The sequence below is a fragment of the Oryctolagus cuniculus genome, chromosome 10 (genome assembly GCF_051225735.1).
Source record: "Oryctolagus cuniculus isolate XC-2025 breed Fujian yellow rabbit chromosome 10, ASM5122573v1, whole genome shotgun sequence".
NCBI classification, from domain to species: Eukaryota; Metazoa; Chordata; class Mammalia; order Lagomorpha; family Leporidae; genus Oryctolagus; species Oryctolagus cuniculus.
Window position 1 is genome coordinate 41,197,758 of NC_142876.1, and position 20,539 is coordinate 41,218,296.

The 20,539-nt window shown below is 49.2% G+C and overlaps 1 protein-coding gene across 12 annotated transcripts in view; it reads right to left on the bottom strand.

Annotated features, from left to right (window-relative positions):
* Positions 1–20,539, bottom strand: part of FHOD3 (formin homology 2 domain containing 3) — a 483,564-nt gene that overhangs the window by 73,423 nt on the left and 389,602 nt on the right. For all 12 annotated transcript variants that reach the window (XM_008261223.5, XM_089305775.1, XM_002713503.6 and 9 more), the window contains one exon: positions 14,432–14,646. In XM_008261223.5, the coding sequence (XP_008259445.4) occupies positions 14,432–14,646 (215 nt within the window). The remainder of the gene's footprint in view (positions 1–14,431; positions 14,647–20,539) is intronic.

Consider the following 20,539-nt stretch of genomic DNA (forward strand, 5'->3'; position numbering starts at 1 on the left):
AGGCCCTCAGCTGCTCAGTGGCTTTCCTCAGAGGGAAGGTTTCAGCCCGAGATAACAGGAGGACACTGCTTCCAGACAGAGATGCGCTGGCTGGTGGTGGCAGCGGGAGGAAGCCAGGGGGCACGTGGTGAGAGGCCCGAGGACCGCAGGCCAGCCCTGCACTTTTCCTTAAAAGCAGAAACCAGGCTGTGTGCTGGGGGAGGGTGAGCCTGCCCCTCAGAAAATGTCCCTCTGGTGTCCAAGGAATTTTTATGGTGATTAATTTTTCATCTGCTAATAGCTCATTTAGCAGAGAGAGACCAAACCTCATGAGTTTCACAAGCAGGGCAAAAACAGACCTGTAGCCATGGTGGTGTCACCATTTGGTTGACAGAAAGCCCATGCTTTCGCACACATGTACTTCAGAATAGCCACATCAAAACAACAGCGTGTTTCCAACAGCCTAGCATGTGGCAGGCATTGAAGTTTTAACTGGTGAGCATATGGGGAATGCTGGCGAGTGTGCCTCCTGGTGGCTTGATCACTGATGGCGAGAAGGGTGAGCTGTTGCCACGGCCTGTGTCTGCTCACCCCACCCCCTCCAGGGAACTGCACAGATGGAGCAGGGGGAGCTGTGACCGATGGTTGTTTGACTTCAGTGGCATTGCCCTGGCCTTTGCCTGTATGGAACACATTGCATGCAGACAGTGACCCTGCCCTGTGACCAGCCAGGGGCTGCCTGAACGGCTGTGGCCATGGAACCAAGTTTCCCGAAAAGCCAACACAAGTCTCGGAAACACACAGTGCAACCTCACCCCCACAGGTTAGGGCCTCGCCATGGAGCCAGGCGTTACACTCGTGATTCTAACTATGGGGGGAGTTTCCTTTTGTCATGGCTCCTGGGTCCCCAAAACTGTAGCCTTTCCAGAATGCAGGACTGAGGGTCCACAGACCCGAGGCACACCTGTAGCCACCCTCAGGATCCACAAACTAAGTAGGAGTCATATACTCAAATCAAGGAAAACGAGCCAAGGTTGAGAGTGAAGGTGACAAAGCAGGGCCAGCACAGGTGGGAGATTATTCCTGCTAACCTCTATGCTATCTCCATCAGGTGGTCATCAATGTGACATGTTCCCCTGCTTCAGGAGCTCAGCAGTTGGCTAGGGACACAGGACATGAAAACACCCAAGAGGTGCAAGATGTACCCCGGGGGCTCAGGAGGGTAAGCCACCACTTGCGACACCAGCACCCCACATCAGAGCGCTGGTTTGAGTCTCGGCTGCTCCACTTCCAAGCAGCTTCCCTGCTGATGTGCTTGAGAAAGCAGTAGAAGGTGGCCCCAGTGCTTGGACCGCTGCCACCAACATGGGAAACCCAGATGGAGTTCCAACTTCCCGGCTTTGGCCTGGCCCAGCCCTGGCTGTTGCAGGCCTCTGGGGAAGTGAACCAGCATTTGGACCATCTCTGTTTCTCCTTCACATCCTGGCAGGGGGTGAGGCCACTGGAGATAAAGGTAGCGGGCCCTGCAGGGAGCAGCCAGGACCCTTGCACATATCCCGTGTCCGGCTCTTAACAAAACTCAGGAATGATAAGGGCAAAGGTTCCCCGGGGGCCCACCTGGGTCTTCCCTCAGAGAGACCCCGTGCACCCCAGGAGCAGCACCAGGTTCATACCATCCTCCTCGTCAGTTCTGGCAGGTACTTAGCTGCTCCACCAGGAACCCCACAATGCCCCTCCCTCCCCTCCCCGTGCTCATTCTGCAGGACTGCCCTCACCCGGCCCCCTCCATGCGCATACACAACCCTGACTTCTGAAGTCACTGTCCTTAAGCCAGGCCTGCTCCCTCTGAGCAGAGAGTACAGGCCCAGCACGGAGTCACCGGGCCGCAGGAGGAACCCCAGAGGTGTGTAGGAAAGTTCTCCCCAAATGAAGGCCTTTGTCAACACTGAGGGCTGGAAAGCACTGGCAACTTCCAGCTGCTACAAGCCCCGTTGCGTAAGGAGCGTCCCTCAGCCCCAACATGGGCATCAGTGGTGAGAGGCACCTTGATACATGACACAGCCCGGCTCCAGCATCGCAGAGCTGGCAGATGAGCACAGAACAGAGATCCTAAATGCCCTGCCATGGCCCCTGCTGGCAGGGGTGGTGGTGCCCAGCTAAGTGGGCACAGAGAAAGACCAGTCTCTCTACTGGCATCAGACACCGCACCCTGCACGGGGTGGCGAGGGTCTTTGGCAAGGCCTGGGAGGGGACGGAAGTCTCTGTGCAGATATGACATGGAAGGAAGAGTCTCCAAGGATGAAAAGGAGTTAACGGGGGAAAAGCGGCCATGAGAATGTTCTGGGCAGCGGGAGGAGCACATGCAGAGACCAGGAGCACACGTGTGCTAAAGGGAGTGAGAGATGCCCGGTGCAGCTGGCACTCAGGGGGTGAGGGGAGACTGTCCACGGCCTGCTCTGTTCCTGACCTGGAACTCCACTCCGAGGGCAGTGACAGCTGCTTCAGGGAGAGCTAGGCCACGTTTGATTCTGTCCCAAAGGTCTCCTGCCAACGCAGGACCATGCTGCCTGCTGTGACGTCACAGGCATTGCCGTGAGCTATACCGTGAGGCTCCTGGTGGGCGAGGAGCAGCCCAGGAGGCGAAGGCTGAAGCTGAAGAGACTGCCATCCGAGGGAGCTGGAGAGCAGGAGGTGAGGAGTGAAACACGGTAGTAGCGGCGGCACAGGGTGAGGGACTCGGACCCCGGGCAGCGAGCTATCACTGCGGGAGCACACGTGTTTACATTCGAGGCAGCGGGCGGTTGCGCAGGGCTACGCCTGCACAGTGGTGATGCAGCATTTTGCTTCCACTCTGAAATCCTCACCCCTGTCTACGGGGAGGGCTCTGTGGTGCCCCCCAGAAAGAATGGTGAAGGCCAACAGAGCCAGGCGATGAGTGGCAGGGCACCCTCTCCTGGACACGTACGTGACCGTGAGGACCCTGCAGCACTGTCTTCCAGGTGGGCTCAGGGCTCTACAGGGCTCGAGCTTGTCCCCAGCCCCCTCAGATAGAGCAAGGACACAAAGATCTGCCTGCATCTGCAGGGCTGTGCCGCGAGGACGGGATCTGCCCAAGGACTCGGGCCAGGTGCCCCGGCAGCCTTTCTCCCTGTGGGGGCGGGAGAGGCAGCGTGAGTTTTGGAAATGAAAGAAGGACATGGCAAGGAAGGCCTGGCAACGTTAAAGGCATCCCAGTCTGGGATCTGTCTTCCTGGCCCACAGCCCGAGACAGCAGACGGACAGCTCGGCATCGCCAGAACACACTTAGCAAAGACCAGAAAAATGCACTTGGCCAGAACCTGCGCTGACCTGACTCAGAGGGCCTTCACGGAGATCTTAAGGTTGGGAGAGGGGGAATATATAAAAGGAAGGGAAACACGGAACTCACGTCGTAAGCGAGGCTGCAGTAATGGGTGATGTATGCAAAGCGCAAGAAACACCAAGAAGGATGAAGCTCCCCACATCCTCAGAAGGCGGAACAGGGCATCAGGTCAACCGCTTCCTATGGGAAGGGTCTACCACCAGACCCTGGTCACAACAATGAAATAGACATTATAGGAACGAGAGGGACCAGGGAATCAAGATGGGAAGCCAGCAACAGGGGGCGCTCTGCACAGAGGAAACAGCATGAACAGGGAACACAAGGGTCACAGAATGCAAGAGCAAGGCGGGCACAGAGCAGGCTTCAGACGCAGCTGGCTTGTCCCTGTCTCCAAGTCAGTGGTGCAGACACTCCCTCCTCCCATCTCTTCTCTTTGTCCCTCCGAAAGGCCAGCAAACCTTCCAAACCTCGGCAGAGAGATTAGACCCTGTGTGGTCTTCAGTAAAAACCAAAGTCACGGCGTGCTTCCCCGGCCAGCCTCTGGGTGCTCCTACACAGACACAGACGCAGCACTAGGGACCTCACTGCAGCATCTTATTTGGTTCCCACAATCACGTATGCAACAAAGAATAATGTCCCCAGGTGAGCAGTGCGGAAGCAGGTTCAGAGATGTCACGGAACTTGATCTGGGAGATATATCAGGCTCGATACCCTCAGGCTGCTCCCTCAGACCATTCTTTGCTTTGCACCCCGGAGACTGGCCTCAACAGAGAATATCTCCTGCAGTGCTGATGGGAGTTGGGAAGGCCAGCAAAGGTGGAAGGGAAGAGGGGTTGGACTAGTTATACTCCTGCTCCCTTTATGCGGGGTTCTAGCTGGATAAAGGCTGAAGGGCACTATTTCTGTCCCATGGTCTCCCTCGCCTGGCTATAGCTCTTAGCAAGTCCCAGTTACTCGCCAAGTTCCTGCAGCCTTAGAAGTAGAACATGGTCACTGTCTCTGGGTGCTATACCACCCTCTAATAGCCCCACACCTCTGAAAACCCCTGCACCGAGGACCCTCAGTCTCCCTCTGAGAATGCACCATCTGGTTCCAAGAGGACCTCATTGTCAAGCAGAGCTCACGCTTAAAGAGCTGGGATTTGAACCTAGATTGGCCTGTCTGAAAGACTTGGGCTGTTAATCACCATGCTACACTGTGTGGTGGGTGACTTAAGCCACAAACAAGTACAGATCATTCCTGAACACAACAACATATGGTGATCACGAACGTTTCAGTTCTGCTTTCACCTTGTCTCCATGAGCTGGGTCCACAGCATCCAACTGGAATCTCATAACAGTTTTTCTTTGAAGAGATAAAATGCTGATAGGAAGATTTGAACTTCCTAAGTCTTTGGGTGACTTCAATCGATTTCGATCTGTGGTAGTGTCTCGGAAACTTTGCCAGGACTTGGCTTCCTGGCAGATCTCATGAAAACAAGGGGTGGGCCTGCCAGTTCTACAATAGCTGCAAACAGCACAGACTCCAGGGACCTCCCCAGTTCAGAGCTAATCACGGACACCATCAGCTTCACACTGCTGGGTTAATCATGTAAGTCTGAAGAAGGGCCCAAGTGAAAAAACGCACAACTTGGAAAATCGTTCAGGCTCTGCCTCTGATGTGGAGCCAGATCTTGCTAAGCTGCTCACTCACATCCACGCTTGCTCCCAAGCACATTTGGAGCTGAGGAATTCCTTCTGGAGGGAGGCAGTCTGTGCACTGAAGGATGCTGCCCAGCACCTCTGGCTTCTACTCACTAGAGGCCTATGGCACCAACCAGCCCCCTACTCCCTACCACTGCAATGACCAAAATGTCTCTAGACACTGCCAGATGTCTCCTGCAGGGCAAAGCCATCCCTGGTTGAGAATCACTGCTCTACACGTAGAGTCTCATCAGGGTAGGTGCCAACTCAGCTACTCAAGCTTTACCCACAAACCATGACACCACCTGCAAAATATTAATTCAATAGTTTAATTCATGTGAACGCCCTAAAAATTAAGTCCTGCTTTGTCCTCAAGTGACAGAGCTAGATTTTTCAAACAGGTTCAGGCCTAAGCTACCTCTTAAGATGAAACCACACATGGCCAAAATTACCTGAAAAGCCCTTTGGGGAGGTGTCATTTTATGAAGATCTAATAACTGCCCTCCACAGTTCTAATAATCAAGGTTGTCATTTCACTTTAGTGGAACCCCACAGGAAGCACTAGCCTCCATTCATGGGCTGAGTCTCCCCTAACACAAATCCTTAAAATCTGAAATCACACTTGATGCAGCAAGTTGTTCATTCTCTGAGAGGTACACTGGAATCGGAGATGGCTCTAGAGAAACAAACAGTTCCGGGTCCCTCGTTACATGTTCACACGGGGACACACATTTGAGTTAACTGTTGGACAAGATCACAAGCACCACTGATATTATAATTTCCACTTCCTCATCTTGCACCTTAGATTATGCTTCTGAGTGAGTGAGTTCACTTGGTTCAACAGTACCTGACATAACTCCACTGCAGCACCACACAGCATAAGAGATGTAGCCAGTTTCAAGTGTTCTACTTTACATTATGACTAGAAAGTGGAAAGCAATTTAAGATTACTGAATCATTTACTGGTACATCATTATCTTGATCCCAAACCAAATGATCCAAAACATCAACCCTAGGTGACGAACACTTCTTCTGGTTTAAATGGTATCAGACAGTATCTACTCCAAAAACTTGAACAGCCTTCCATGCCCGGCAAGGCTGATGGGGGCTGCTGGTTTGATGGGATGGCCATTTTCATACAAGAACAGAGAAGATGAGGCTTTCCTAAAGGATAAAGATGGTAACCAGTTCTGTTCTGGCAATGACTCCCAAGAGCACCTTGAGCTCTCAGACAGGAACATCAACGATGTCAAAACAAAAACTGTTGTTTGGGGGAAGGGATATACTAGCATCAGAATGGATAACACTGAATGATACTATCTAGAAAAGAAGCTGATTGTGCCTGAGTTTGTTTTTGGTCAATTCACTGTTTTCAAGCTTAGCAGGATATAGTTATGCTTAACCAGATCTTCTAATGTGACTAGCAGCAAAAGTCATTCATTCAGTAAATACTTACTGAGACTGATCAGGTGCCAGGTGCTGTGCTATGCACAGGAAAGTCAGATACATAAAAATATCTTCCCTAAGATATTTTTCAAGCGAAAGTCATCTAGTAAGTCATAGCTAAAAAACACAGTGAGAACGCAACAACATCTAAAGAAAACAGTAGCTCTTTCTGCCAATAGATTCTGAACAAATTCCCATTCCAGCGTTAACCCTTCCTCACTGACATCTGGTCAAGAATGGATGCAGGTTTCCACTTAGTCAACACCCCAGTTTATCTGCCTCTGTTAGCAAATTCACAAAGGAATAGAGATCTGGAGTTTGAGTAAAATTCACTTAAAACAGAGTATACAATGGACAAAGGGCTTATGCTCCCCCAAATTATTCACTGTTAAATCCCAACTTCCCAGGTGGGGCCTGTGAGAGGTGATTAGTCATAAGGGCCAGGCCCTCATGAATGGGATTAGTGTCCCTTATAAAAGAGACCATGAGAGTTAGCTCTTTCTACTATGCAGAAAGAATGAAGCAAGAAAGCCTCCTGTAAGGTCCAGAAAACAGCCCCTGAACATGACATCCAATCTGCTGGCACCCTGGTCTTGGGCTTCAGACTAAAGAACCATGGGAAATCAACATTGTTCATAAGGCTCCCAGTTTATAGTATTTTGTTATTTCCTCCTAAATGGACGAATACAATAAGTATCATAAAGGACAACTGAAAAAGTACCTTAACCATCAGTTTGTCAAGAATCATCCTTTGAATTTTCTCCATGTATTAGAGTTAGATCAGATTCTCAGAACAAAAACACCCCAATATATGACAATGATTTTCTTGAAAGTTCCCTATTAATTAGGTCAACATTATGGATTCAGTCCTTACAGAGTGGTCAGTATGGTCAAAGATGGATCTCTGTAATCCATGGCGTGTGTAATAAATTTCTTTTTGAGTACCAGGGACCTGGTTGACTTGGTAGATTAACATGTCTTACTCTTTTCCTGTTCGCTCATTCACCAACTCACACAACATTTACTGAAAACCTGTTCTCCAAGCACTCAGGGATAACAAAGATGGCTGAGGGTCTGTGCCCTCCCCTGAATGAGTGTGCCAAGGAGAGGGGGACCACTTGCGACCCAGACAGTGTGGTGAGCCCAGTACCCCAACTGAGGACAGGAGACAAAGGGTACACAGGAGAAGGATTGGGGCAGGCTTCAGAGAAGAGGAGCTGCTTCAAAAGGCAGAAGAGCCCTGTGGGCCCTGCACGAAGCAGGGCACTCCAAATCCAGACACGTCCAAAACAACATGGCACTGTTCAGAGCCAGATCATGGTTTGGCTTGGATGGTGGTTGTGGTGACAAAACACCCAGGGACCAGATAACAATGCATCTTGAGGGCCATGAAAGGTCAGAGCTTACATTGTGGATAACAAAAACACTCCAGGATTTTAAAAGCAAGGTGCAGATTTTTTTTTCCTTGAGTTGCTGTGATGAACCTAGAAGAAGCAATTAATATGGTCCAAATGAAAGATGGTTAAAGCTACAACCAAGGCACTGGTGACAGAGAAGGAGGGGGTTGTTTGAGAGAAAGCAACACGGCAGACATTTGGGGTTGAGTGGATATAGGATGGGCACTGAGGGAGGAGTCTGAAATCCCGCACCTCCTTCCCACTCACATAACTGCGGAGGCGGCTTCCCCAGAGAAGTGCCAGCCTCAGAGGCTCTGGAGAGGCATGCCAGGTTGGCAGCTGGTGAGCTGCACCACAGGGTCCCATAGGAGTTATTCTCCTTTGCTGCTTCCATGCCTCAGTCTCTGTCTGGACATCAGACTGAAGAAAACTCACTGTCCCTATATGGAGCTGCCTGAATGTATCTGAAGCACTGATCCGAAGCTCACACTCGGGATGCAAGTCACCGATACGGAACCAACAAGACAGATTCCCTGTGAGCATCTCCAGATGCAGGCAAGCTCACTTTAGGCGGGGTTTTGCAGCTCATGACAAAATGAGAACAAGCAAGCTAATTGCTGCTCAAATAATGTTTTATTTACACGAAACAAACTCTAGGATACAAATTTGGTTATAAATCATTATAATCTAATGCTGGGAGATAATTCTCCACAGATCTCCCATATCTCTGCAATCATGCAAGCAGAGGCACAAATAGAATTTGTTCTATCTGTCTAATGATACAGCAAATAGCCCTGGAAGATGGAAACAGTGCCTTTCTCCAGGGAAAATGGCTTATTCTCCATTGTAATAAAGATAGCATCTCTCTTTGGTAGAAAGGGGAGGCATGCCTACTGCCTGCCTTTTTTTATTTTTTTAAATTATTATTATTATTATTATTATTTTGACAGGCAGAGTGGACAGTGAGAGAGAAAGAGAGAAAGGTCTTCCTTTGCCATTGGTTCACCCTCCAATGGCCGCTGCGGCTGGTGCGCTGCGGCCGGCGCACTGCGCTGATCCGATGGCAGGAGCCAGGTACTTCTCCTGGTCTCCCATGGGGTGCAGGACCCAAGTACTTGGGGCATCCTCCACTGTACTCCCTGGCCACAGCAGAGAGCTGGCCTGGAAGAGGGGCAACCGGGACAGAATCCGGCGCCCCGACGGGTACTAGAACCCAGTGTGCCAGCACTGCAAGGCGGAGGATTAGCCTAGTGAGCCGCGGCACCGGCCACTGCCTGCTTTCTAAGAGGCCCCTAATCTCAGGATTCTTCTTCTTAGTTCTGCACAGAATGTGTACAGGTATCACTGGGCGCTGTTTCACATCGCTGTGGGAACTGGAACTGGGGGAAATGGCCCAAGTGCTGACACTCACCCTGCATCAGTAGCCTGCTACTGCTATGAGAATCAAGTCCTTTATCTCTGATCCATGACTTTCGTGTCTTCTGCAAGCTTCTGTGAAATTGTGGCAGGCTACTTACCAGTCTCAGACTGTCTATGGTTCTTAAGCCCTAACAGCTGTCTGTGAAGTCATCCTGTTGACTGAACATAGCTCTCCCCTTCACCAGCTTCCCCAAAGCCATCCTGTGCCTTGTCTTTACTGGAGATTTATATCTTGTTTACTTCCAAAGGACTCAAAAGACTGTGTTCTTACACCATATTTTGACACATTAAACAAACTCCAGGCACTTGTCATTCTCTGCAGGGAGGAAAAGGGAAGGATTTGTTGTTGCTTTCAATTTTGAGAGACAGAGGAGTGGCAAGGCAGAAAATCCAGTGATTTTTCAAAGGCTCTCGATAAAGTCCCACAGCAGATGTAACAGGCAGGGTCTCGTGTGAAAAGCAGAGCTTCTGTTTAATTGACAAAATGGCCTCAAGTAGCAGCAGTAGGTGAGTATGGGGAGGTGGGAGGAATCTAGTTTTCTGCCAACTCATGACACACCGGATGGGATGTTTCCAAAAGTTTTATGCAAGGGACCCAGCAGACATGCATGCACGCCAGCTGGAATTTATTGCCCACGTTTCTGACTTCTGCCATGTGGATTAGGTAACCTAGGAGAACGCCTACACCTGAAGGAGGCTCACATGTGGTACACGGCAAAGGTGACAAAGATGCTCACTCAACGGTAACAGCAAGCCAGAGTACTGGATGGATGTCCACATGACCCTGACCACTCAAAACACTGAACATTTCCGATAGAACTATTTGTCTACACTTGCTCTCTAGGGTTGAAGGTCAAGAAGCTAGAGGAACTCTCATATTTGCCAGGACTTGGAATGCTTGGATCTGAGAGAGGAAATGTGAGCACACCATTGTCAATAATTTCCATAAATGCTAGTGGTCAGACAAGGGCTATCGTGGCCGTGTTTTATATCTCCAGGGCTAAAAGATGAGGCATTTAGAAATAGCTAGGAATCTGAGACAGGCGTCATGGCACAGTGGGTTAAGCCATGGCTTAGGGCATCAGCATTCCACATGGAGCACTCGTTGGAGTCCCAGCTTTCCTGCTTCCAATCCAGTTCCCTGCTAATGTGCCTGGGAAAACAGCAGATGGTGGTCCAAGTACTTGGGCCCCTGACATCCACATGGGAAATGAGGATAGAGTTCTTGGCTCCTGGTTTCAGCCTGGCCCAGCTCTGGCAGCTGCAGCCATTTGGGTAGTAGACCAGAGATGGAAGAGAGATAAACAGACAGACAGATCTCTCTCTCTATCCCCCTCTTGATCTCTCCCTTTCTGTTTGCCACTCTGCATTTCAAATAAATAACTCTTAAAAAAAAAAACCACAGAAATGCCTAGGAATCTAATTATATGTAAAAACAAAAACAAAAACCAAAGCCACAACTGTTGAACATATTTTCCCCCAACATAAAATCAATATTGTCTGGCAAGATCTACAAATGCATCTCGGAAGTGTTATTTCTGTGTACAATATGCAGAGGGCCAAGCTCACCATGATAAAGATAACCTAGCTGTGCTACGGCCAGGTTAGTGGGCAAAAGCCACTTAGCCACTCTTAAGGGCAGCTTCGTTTCCCTGGGGAAGGCTGTTTCTCTCCACCTGGCCTTAGGAGGGTCTTGTCCGTGCAAGGCCATGAACAAACAGGACACACAGCTGTAGTTCTTCAGGGAAGAACATCCCACAGGTACCATCACTGACATCTGCTTTTCACACGAGCGTCCTCTACTTTCATGACGTATAGTGGGACAACAGGCTACCTGGCAATAGTGACTTTGCTTATGGGTACCTGGATTATCAATATTTTTAATCATCACAGCAACTGTATCAGGAATCACACTGAAGAACTCCATCCCAGTAAGAACACTGCACCTGGTTATTGAGCATAACAATGGCTCCCCGAGTCATTTGCAAGTTTCTTAAGATAGGAAATAAACTTGTTGTTCTTATGGAAACCCTAAAAGCTCAGTGACAGGAAGGAGAGGAGAGATCAGAGCAAGAGATGAGGAGAGAAGCCCTTTCAGGCTGACCTGCACTTTGTACTGAGTGCTCTGTTGATTACACATGCTGTGTCCTTCCCTCACGTGGGCCTGCTAGCTTTACACAGAGGAAAAACACTGAAACCATCACACCGAATCCAGACAGTGTTGGGATACACATCTGCTGTGAGCCACAAGAGGGCCAGATGGAAAAATGATTCAAGCACACACCAACTTGGTGGTGAGGGTTAGTGGCATCGTTTATACAAAAGTTGCAGCAGATTCAGCTGGGAAGGGTTTTGGCTCAAAGATCACACTAGGTGGCACATAATGCTATTGGTATTTAACCATCAGCCTTTCCCTTTAAAAAGTATGTTTTGTAAGAGAGGAAAAAAAAAATTTTCCCTTATCTTTTATTTTCAAAAGTTCTCCAGAATCTGAGTAAGGAGTTGAAATAAAAAACTTATAAAATGATGTTTAATCCTGAGGTTTATATGTGTAGTTTTCAAAAACTTTTGGAAGGGATAAATATTTTGGGGGAAGGACTGTATGTGGATTTCTGGGATTTTTTTTGGCACCAAAATAAACTAATCTCTTTAAATTTCATTTTTCCATGAACTTTTTGATGTCTACTCATGTAAATCATTTTTCCTCTCCTTGCACATCTGAGTGATTCTGAGATGCAGGCAATGACGTTTGCAGACCTCGAGAGGGTGAACACAGGGACGGTGTGGCCTTAATGTGAACATGACCACAAGTCGAGTAGACCTATGACTGGACGGGAGCTGAACACTGGGTTCTACTCCTACGGCTGGGCCACAAAGAGCTGGGGCTGATCCGAGCCTCAGAAAATACCTACAGCAACATTTTCCTGACCGATTCCGATGCATGTCAAGGCATTAAGTATCAGCATCTGGGAGGAAGGGGCAGAGCACCTCGGAACATCAAGGACAAAGACAGACAGTGAGCCAGGGCCTGGCACGTGGGGACCACACAGTGCCAGGTGTTTGGTGCAGGAAAACATCTGGATGGGCCATCAGATTTTTTATTCTTCCTCCAGATGTGGGGATATTGTAAATAGTAGGGATAAGCAAAAAATTACTTTGAACATTGGAAAATGGGGCCTGGTGAAAGTCATAGACTATTGACTGGTTGCTAGCGAGATGTCTCAGAGGATAACAAACCGGGATGAGAAAAATGCTCTGTCATGACAACTCGGCATTTCTGTCACAAAAGCAAAAAATCTCCAACCCAGAAGCCTCAGCAGATCTTTCTGAGACCAACCTCTTACAGGATGTCTTTTTATACACTTATCATTCTTGGTTTCACAAATCAGTTACACACTGGGACAAGGAAGTTCGTATACTTGCTTGTTCTAATTAGTATGTACTACAATCACTTATCATAAGATTAACAGCTCTTATAGACCCCAAAAGAGCCATCGCTTCTGTCCTCCCCAGGAGAGATGTGAACATCACCTGCTGCTATTCTAACTGATAATTGTGCACAAGTTCAAGTCTCGGATTCCTTTTTCAAATGCAGACAGTTCTTACTGTATGATACCTGTAGCTCTGTTCATCACTGCTCTGTAAAGGAAAATCACACTTGCTGCTGATCTTTCTCAAAGTCTTCTGAAATAACTTTACACTTCTCCCAAATGCACAGTGTATATGCAAGACAAGTATTTTCTGTAATGTCACTGTGTTTTAAAATATTCTCCCGTTTTCATTAGATGGAATAGTCTCAAGTTCAGCTACAACTGGGCAGAATCCTTGAGAAACTGTCTTCTAAGACAAACATCAAGCAGATTAAAACTTTAAGGACAGACATTATTTGTAGACACTGGCAGTCCCCTCGCAGCTTGGGGCTGTTCTGTGTACCACACTTTAGACAAACATTCTGTAAACTTGGGGAGGTGCCACTGAGGGTTAAAAGTCCCAAGAGTTAGTGCTGAATCACAGCCTTATAGGGGGTGTTTCTCGTATTGCCTCTACAAATGCCACAGTGCAGATAAAGCAATGATAAGACGCAGGGCTTGTACAGTACGCGGCTGTTATAGAACAGTCTGTTTTCCCGACTCTCAGTCTTTTCCGACCCCCATTACTCATCTGTGACAGAGCTATCTGCCCGGGACAGTCCTCCACAGCTCAGGTAGCAGCAATAACTGGACGTGATGGAAAGCTGCGAGGGCGCCAGCCCGTTCCTGCAGAATGAGCCCCGAGCATGGGGAGCCAGCAAAGCGTCGTTCCACTCCATCCAGTTCTGCTGAGATCATGGAGTCCTGTCTTGTTATATTCAAGTTTACGCCATATTTAGTCAACCCTCCTAGAGTTAAAGCATAGTGACTCTGCTGTCTCCAGCTGGCCAGATCTCCATCAGACTGTAAGCCACAACACTGGATTAAACCAAACACGGCCAGGGACAGGGTTAATCAATACGCTTTGTGAAGTGTCCGTGTCTCAGACCATCTTCTGTGTCAGTGTGGAAGCAAACGGCCCCATGATGCACACAGCAGTGGAGACAGCTGATATTCAAGGCTGCACAGAACAGAATCACTGCTTTTCCCCAAAGCAAGCTAGAGCGACAGAACTCCTCCAGGGAGAGCTTCCCCACACATAGCATGGACACACACCCAACCATGTGCCAGTAATTTTTACTTATTTTTTTCTTCTCCAATATTTAACTTCTATTTTTACTAAACCCACATTTCTTTTGCTTGGCTTAATTAATTTAATTCTCCACCAGTTTAATTTAAACCAGGCCAACAGTTCCCAGGGTGAGAACACTTAAAAGCAGTCATTTCGTTGAGCAGATCCACGTATCTAAATGATTGAATACTGAATGAATGCCCAGGTATTTGGGATCAAATGTCAAAGTCCCAACTTCCATATTCTCCCATGTCACTGGTCAGACATGGACAGCCTTCATAAACATTTTGCTTTAATTAGTATACTCACGGTGGAGCAGGCTGCAGCCTTCCTTGCAACTTACCTGTAGTTGTCGTCTCGGTATTCGTTTGCACGTTGGAACAAGGCCAGGAGAAAGCTTATCCAATGTGAGCTGTCACTCTTCCCTCTCCACTTGCCACACTCACCTTGGGGATGCTGCGGTGTTCCCAGGGAGGAGGATGACACGGGGAGAGCCTCCTGCGAATCTACAGATGAAGGGCTGTGGCTCAGTGGGGTGGAGGGGGCAGGAGCTGCCGGAGAGGTCAGGTCCAAGGAGAGGTCAGCTCTGCCCCGGCTTGCACTCCGGCTTCTCAGCTCCTTCTCGTGTGCTTCAGCTGCCAACTGCTCCAAGTATTTGTATCTGAAAGTTAAATTCCAAAGGGTTTCCGTAAAAAGAAAGAGGAGCCCGTGGCTGCTGCTTGTTTATGGACGAAACACCTGCAGAGTGAGCTGGTTCCCTGATGCACAGAGCATGCATGGTTCCCTGATGCACAGGGTCAGCCTGCCAAACACAGGCAGCCAAGCCAAGATGCTAATGATTAAAAGCCGTGCATCATTCAGAACCAAGCACACTGGGAGAAATGGCAACATCGCACAGTCCCGAGATCCTGGATCACTGCTGCAGAATCCCACTTCGCTCTTTCAGGAAACATGTGTACTAATAAGCAAAACAGCAGTAACGACCATGAGAAAGCCCCGCCAGGGACAGCTGAGCACCAAACCCCTCCGAGCTCGCAGCTGTGCAATGGGAGGGTACCCGTGGAGCGGTGCAGAGAAATGATGTCCCCAAAATACCAAAAGGGGTTACTTGGACGGAGGCCTCTCGGAATTTCTGAACCTGCTTCAATGCTAACAGCAATGCAAGTGGAATTCACTTTGTTCTCTCAGCGTCGACCATGGAAACTTTTTTATATTCTAAAATATTTCTGAGTAGGACTCAGACATCCAATAGCTTGGACCTGACGTCACATATAGTTTATTCATCAAAGTCAGTTTAAAAGAACAAAGATACATCTGTTTTGCATTTCAGGCAGGCAGAACCCACTAACTGTTTATTAAGACCAGCTACCAATCATATTCCTCATAGTACACTTTATAGATCAGACCAAAATAACTTTGAAATCTGTGTCTCTTCCAGATGTCTGCTAATTTTACCCACCATTATTTGTGCAGAAATAAATTGACAAATTCAGCTGTAGCAGGTTTTGACTGTCTTACCCATCGCTGAACTCAGAAACAGCTTACTCAAGACCCTCACTCCACAGCCATCTGCAGAATTCACTGCCTCTGTCCACCCTAAGGGACCTCCGAGGACCCCACCTACCAGTCACTGGACAGGGTGCTCATACCGTTAGGAAAGGCAAAGCAAATACATACCTCACAAACAATGCCTTGTAAAAGCAGTCACTTCTTCATCTCAGACGTAAGGTGGGTGTGGTCCCCCCCAGCCCCGTCTGTCACTGTCACCTCTTCTCCCTGCCTGCCAGCCCACAGGCAGTCCACCCTTCATGCTAGGCTTGCACAAATCTCCCTCCTTCAAGCCTGCCTTGACCACCACAGCTGGAAGTGATCTTGGCCTTGCCTCTGAACTCATGTCGGATATGTAGCCCATTCAACTCAGATGGCATTTTACATTTACTGCCTGGCATATTTAGTCATCTCTTCACATGCAGACGTCTGTTTTTAACAAAGAAAGAATAGGATTTTTGAGATCAGGGAGATTATCATCCTTTGTTCTTTCCCCCAACGCCTTGCATTTCTCAGCTGACGGGAAGCAAGCAAAGTGCACAGGGAGCGACCTGTGCAGAGGCGCCCACCTGCAGCCCCGGATGCCAGCGGTCGGGGGAGGCATCCTCTTCCATTTTTGTCTGGAGCGAGCTGGCTTTTCTGGCAAGTCTCTGATCAGAGGTGCTACAGGTGTGGACACACAAGCACCTGAGGCTTGGCGCCCAGAGAAGCTGCCTGGCAGTTAGAGGAAGAAACTCTCTTCAGAGAAAAAGACTCAAACTCAGAAACTCCCCAGCTAACAGCTTTACCTTTCCAATGGCAGAGACGTAACAAAACCCTGATTCTGAACTGCAAGGACAAACTACCTGGCTGTGGAAGTCACAGGTGCCTTTGAAGAAAATGGGCTCGAGGGCAAGGGGCAGAGCCCCCAAGAAGCCTTATCTGATGGTGGCCAACTCTTGGCCGGAATCCTGGAAGCCCTGCAGGAGGTGTGAACACAGCTATCCTCAGGCTGAGTCTGGGCCTCCCATGGCAGGACGGACAACGTGCAATAGGAGGACTGGACGGGCAGGGGAGCAGGGGCTCGGGAGTCCAGGGAGGGCGCAGATGAAGCTTCACACGAAAGGCTTCCAGCCAGGAGGACAACCACTTCGGAGCTCCACTACAGCTGGGACTGGCCTCCATCCCCTGCCTCGGGGGCAGCCAGGCTGGCACACATGGACTGGTGCTTTTGAGGGGACTACCAAGGCTGCTGAGCCCAGAGTCTAGACAGATGGGACCCAGCCCTTGGGCTCACAGACACCACCACCACCACAGGTGGTGGCAAGAGTCAAGTGTTTCAGGATAACTCTGTCCAGGAATGAGGCGGTCTATGAGGTAGACAGGAATGGAGGGGCTGGGCAGGCTGGGTTGTTCAATGGGCACGGAGGCCAGTTCTAGAAGATGAGAAGCCTTCGAGACACTGAATGCCCCGCAGTGTAATGCACTGAACACCACTGACCTATACACTTAGAAAGGGTTAAGGTGGGGACTGGCCTGGTAGCACAGTGGGTTAAGCTGCCACCTGCAACAGGAGCATCTTGCATCAGAGCCCCAGTTCAAGTCCAGGTGACTCCGCTTTCTATCCAGCTCCCTGCCTATGCACCTGGGAAGGCAGGGGAGGTTGGCCATTGGAAGATGGCTGGCTCCTGGCTTCAGCCTGGCCCAGCCCTGGCTATTGTAGCCATTTGGAGTGTGAAACAGCTGGTGGAAGGTCTTTCTTTTTTTTCTCTCCCTCTGTCATTCTTTCAAATAAATATTTTAAATTTTAAGAAAAGGGTTAAGTTGTCAACCTTAGGTTATGAGTATTTAATCACAATTAAAATGGTTTAAACGGAAGGGGCAGAGAGGCAGAGGAAGGGCACTGAGAAGCAACAGCTGCGCCCCTCTGCCCTGCGGAGAGTGAGGGCGGAGGGCTGGCGTGTACTGCAGGAGCCCCACCACACGCGATCAGAGTGGCACACGTTGCTTCTCAGCCCCTTGGCTGAAGTCAAGTGTACGGTGGCACAGCTGGGCAGCCACTCCCGCCCACTCCTCCCCAGCCAGTGCAGGAAGGAAGCCGGATCTACATCCTAACCTGCCCTATGACAGCGACTCTGAGAACCAAGGCATTTAAGGATCCAGCGGGACTCCACGCAGGGAGGCAGGACTGTCTCACACCGCTGCTGCCTGTGGACTCCATATCCGCCCGACGGCCTGGGCGGGAGCCCCCAAGTGCCCAGCACTGGGCTTTTCCAGGCACACGCCATGGCCTTAAGAAAAGCCTCTGACCCTCGCTCCTTCCCCCAAACACTCGGGATTTATCCCACCTCTGTCCACATCATTTGTTTCCTCATTGAACTTCTCACTGACCAGTGCTTGGCACATGCTAGGGGCTGCAGTGGGCACTAGAGATTTCACAATAAAGAAAAACCCACCTTCTCAGAGCTTACAGGTCAGTGGGAGAGCCAGAAAAACAAATCCGTGGAATGGTCTACAACATGGACCAGGGCGTGAGCGGCAGGCCTGGGGCCATGGCTCGACAGACAGACCCCCTGTGGGACTTGCGCTTAACCTGCAATGTTTACTGATGCCCTTTCCCGCCAGCCTCCTCCTCAGGCATTCTCCCTGCCATCAAACCAACATCTGGCTCCCCCTAATGTCTCCTCGGTCCTCCGTTCTCCCAAGCACTGCTCAGAACTCCCCTCTGCTTCACTGACAGCTTCCATGCAGAATTTCCAAAACTGCAGCCCAACCTCAAACCTTCCCTTGTACTCTGTTTCCATAATCCATTTGTCATAAGGTATTTCCTCTCCACAGCCAGCTGTCCCCCTCAGGTGACAAACCCCAGGTGACTGCTCCTCCCCTGTGCAGACAAGTCCCCAGCCTGTGTCTCACTCCCCAGCACTACTGCAGCGCCTCTCTTTTTTAAAGTTATTCATGATTGTCTCTTACATCAATCACTATCATATACAGCCTTTCTTCCACTATTTCACACAATCAGAAGTAGCACTCGAGGTAGTCAGACTCCTGGTCCGCATAGCTGTCAATCACACAGTTTCGGGGCAGGTGTTTGGTGTACGGGTCAGACACTGCTCAGGGTGCTCACATCCCGTATCAGTGTCTGGGCTCGAATCCCGGCTCTGGCTGCCTGCTAATGCACACCCTGGGAGGCAGTAGGTGCTGGCTCAAGTTGGGGGATCCCTGCCACCCACATGCGAGGCCCAGATTGAATTCCTGGCTTTGCTCTGGCCCAGTCTCGGCCATCACACAGGCATTTGGGGAATGAACCAGTGAATGGGAGATCTCTCTCTCTAAGTAAATAAAACTTTTAAATAATACAGTTTGCCTGAAATTATGGAATAAGTTGACACAAAATAAAACATATCTGCATGGCCTGTACACCTCAGTAGAGCCAAAGGGCGCTCATCTTGTTATACTTGCATGATTGATACAAACCTGCCAGCCCATCTGCTGTCCTAGTCTTTTATGGGCAAAAGGCATTGGATCCACCACACAACGGCCTCTCCCCTGAAATGTTATTAGATGAAAGTCTTCTTCTTCCTTATTCCTGGTACTTCTTGCTACTCTGATCTCCACTGGTTTTCCGGTCCATTTGCAAATCAATTGTACTTGGGCATCTTATCTTTTCTCACCTATCCAAGAACCCCTGACAGCTTATCCCCCTTACTCCCATCTTCATCAAGCAACTCAAAAAACAAACCAACTATGAAAAGCAACTGTTCCAAACCAGAGGAAAATGCTTGGCTGCTTTTCCCCCCAGCCTCTGTGTAGACAGAGGCAGGCAATGAGGGAGACCCTCACATGGGGCAGGGAGAGCCTGCCTCTGCACCTGCTAAGAGCCACGGCAGAGGGAGCCCAGGGGCAACCAAGGGCGGAAACAGAGGAGAGTCATGGCGACCTGCTGTGCACAAGCCTGCCAAGTGTAAGTGAACCCCCATTTGGAAGGAGGGACAGGAAACACTATCCAGAGAAAGCTGGCCTTTAGGGGTTTGGGGAAACTGTAAAGTTCAGTCTGCGCCAGTTCAGACCTTGATCAAGCCACCTGGACACATCCCCAGGAGCCACCAGGCCTTGCTGGTGTGGACAAGACTCAACAGTTCAGTTGTCAAAGGCTCCATAAAGTGCAGAACCTGGGGAGGTGGGGACTGGAAAGAGAATGTTAAAAAAAGAAAAAAAAAAAAAAAAAAAAGAACATTCATTCTGTAAGCCTGGGCAGGAAGCCAACAGCATTTTCAGCGTATGTTACATCCCCAAAGTCAAAGGCAGGTAGTAGTCAGAGAGAGAAGATGGACGCTTATTCCTTTAGCAGCATCTTTCACTCTAAATTTGCTGGCTACAACTGGTTATTAGGATGACATTAATCTAATAGAATGTTGGAAATAAGGCAATGCAATAGTTTTATTTATGAGGCTGATCTAAGCATCTAATTTTTAAATTAAGCACAGTCTCCACTCTTCCCTGCCTCAGACTGTCCTGATCTATTGAGTTGATGATGTCTAAAACATTAGCACAATTCCACTTCTTACTGGCACTGTCCAGAAAATGTTCTTTTCCCAGCTGGCTCTGGTATAAAAGGTACAAGATGAGCTTTGCCATCTCTCCGTGCAGTAACCCCACCTGGTGGTAGACAAGGACAACTGCAGGCTGCACTAGGGATAAAAACTATTTCTAAAACTCATTTCCTCTGCTGATCTACATGTGTCAGACAAAACACACGTTAACTGTGCATATCCTATTGAAATTCAAAGCATGTTTCCACTGAAATTAATTAACTAGGGTATAGCTTGGATACTGTAGGTAAGGCTATTGGTTCATTGGCTCATTTATTTCACACATTTCTTAGCACCTACTCTTCGCCGCACACACTATGGTGGGCACTGGAGGAATGAAGGACAATGGTTCCTTCCATCCAGGACTTGAGTCCCGGTCAGGGAAGGAACACCTAAGTGATCAGGCATAAGCAGCAAAAGTTTCCAGCGTGTTTC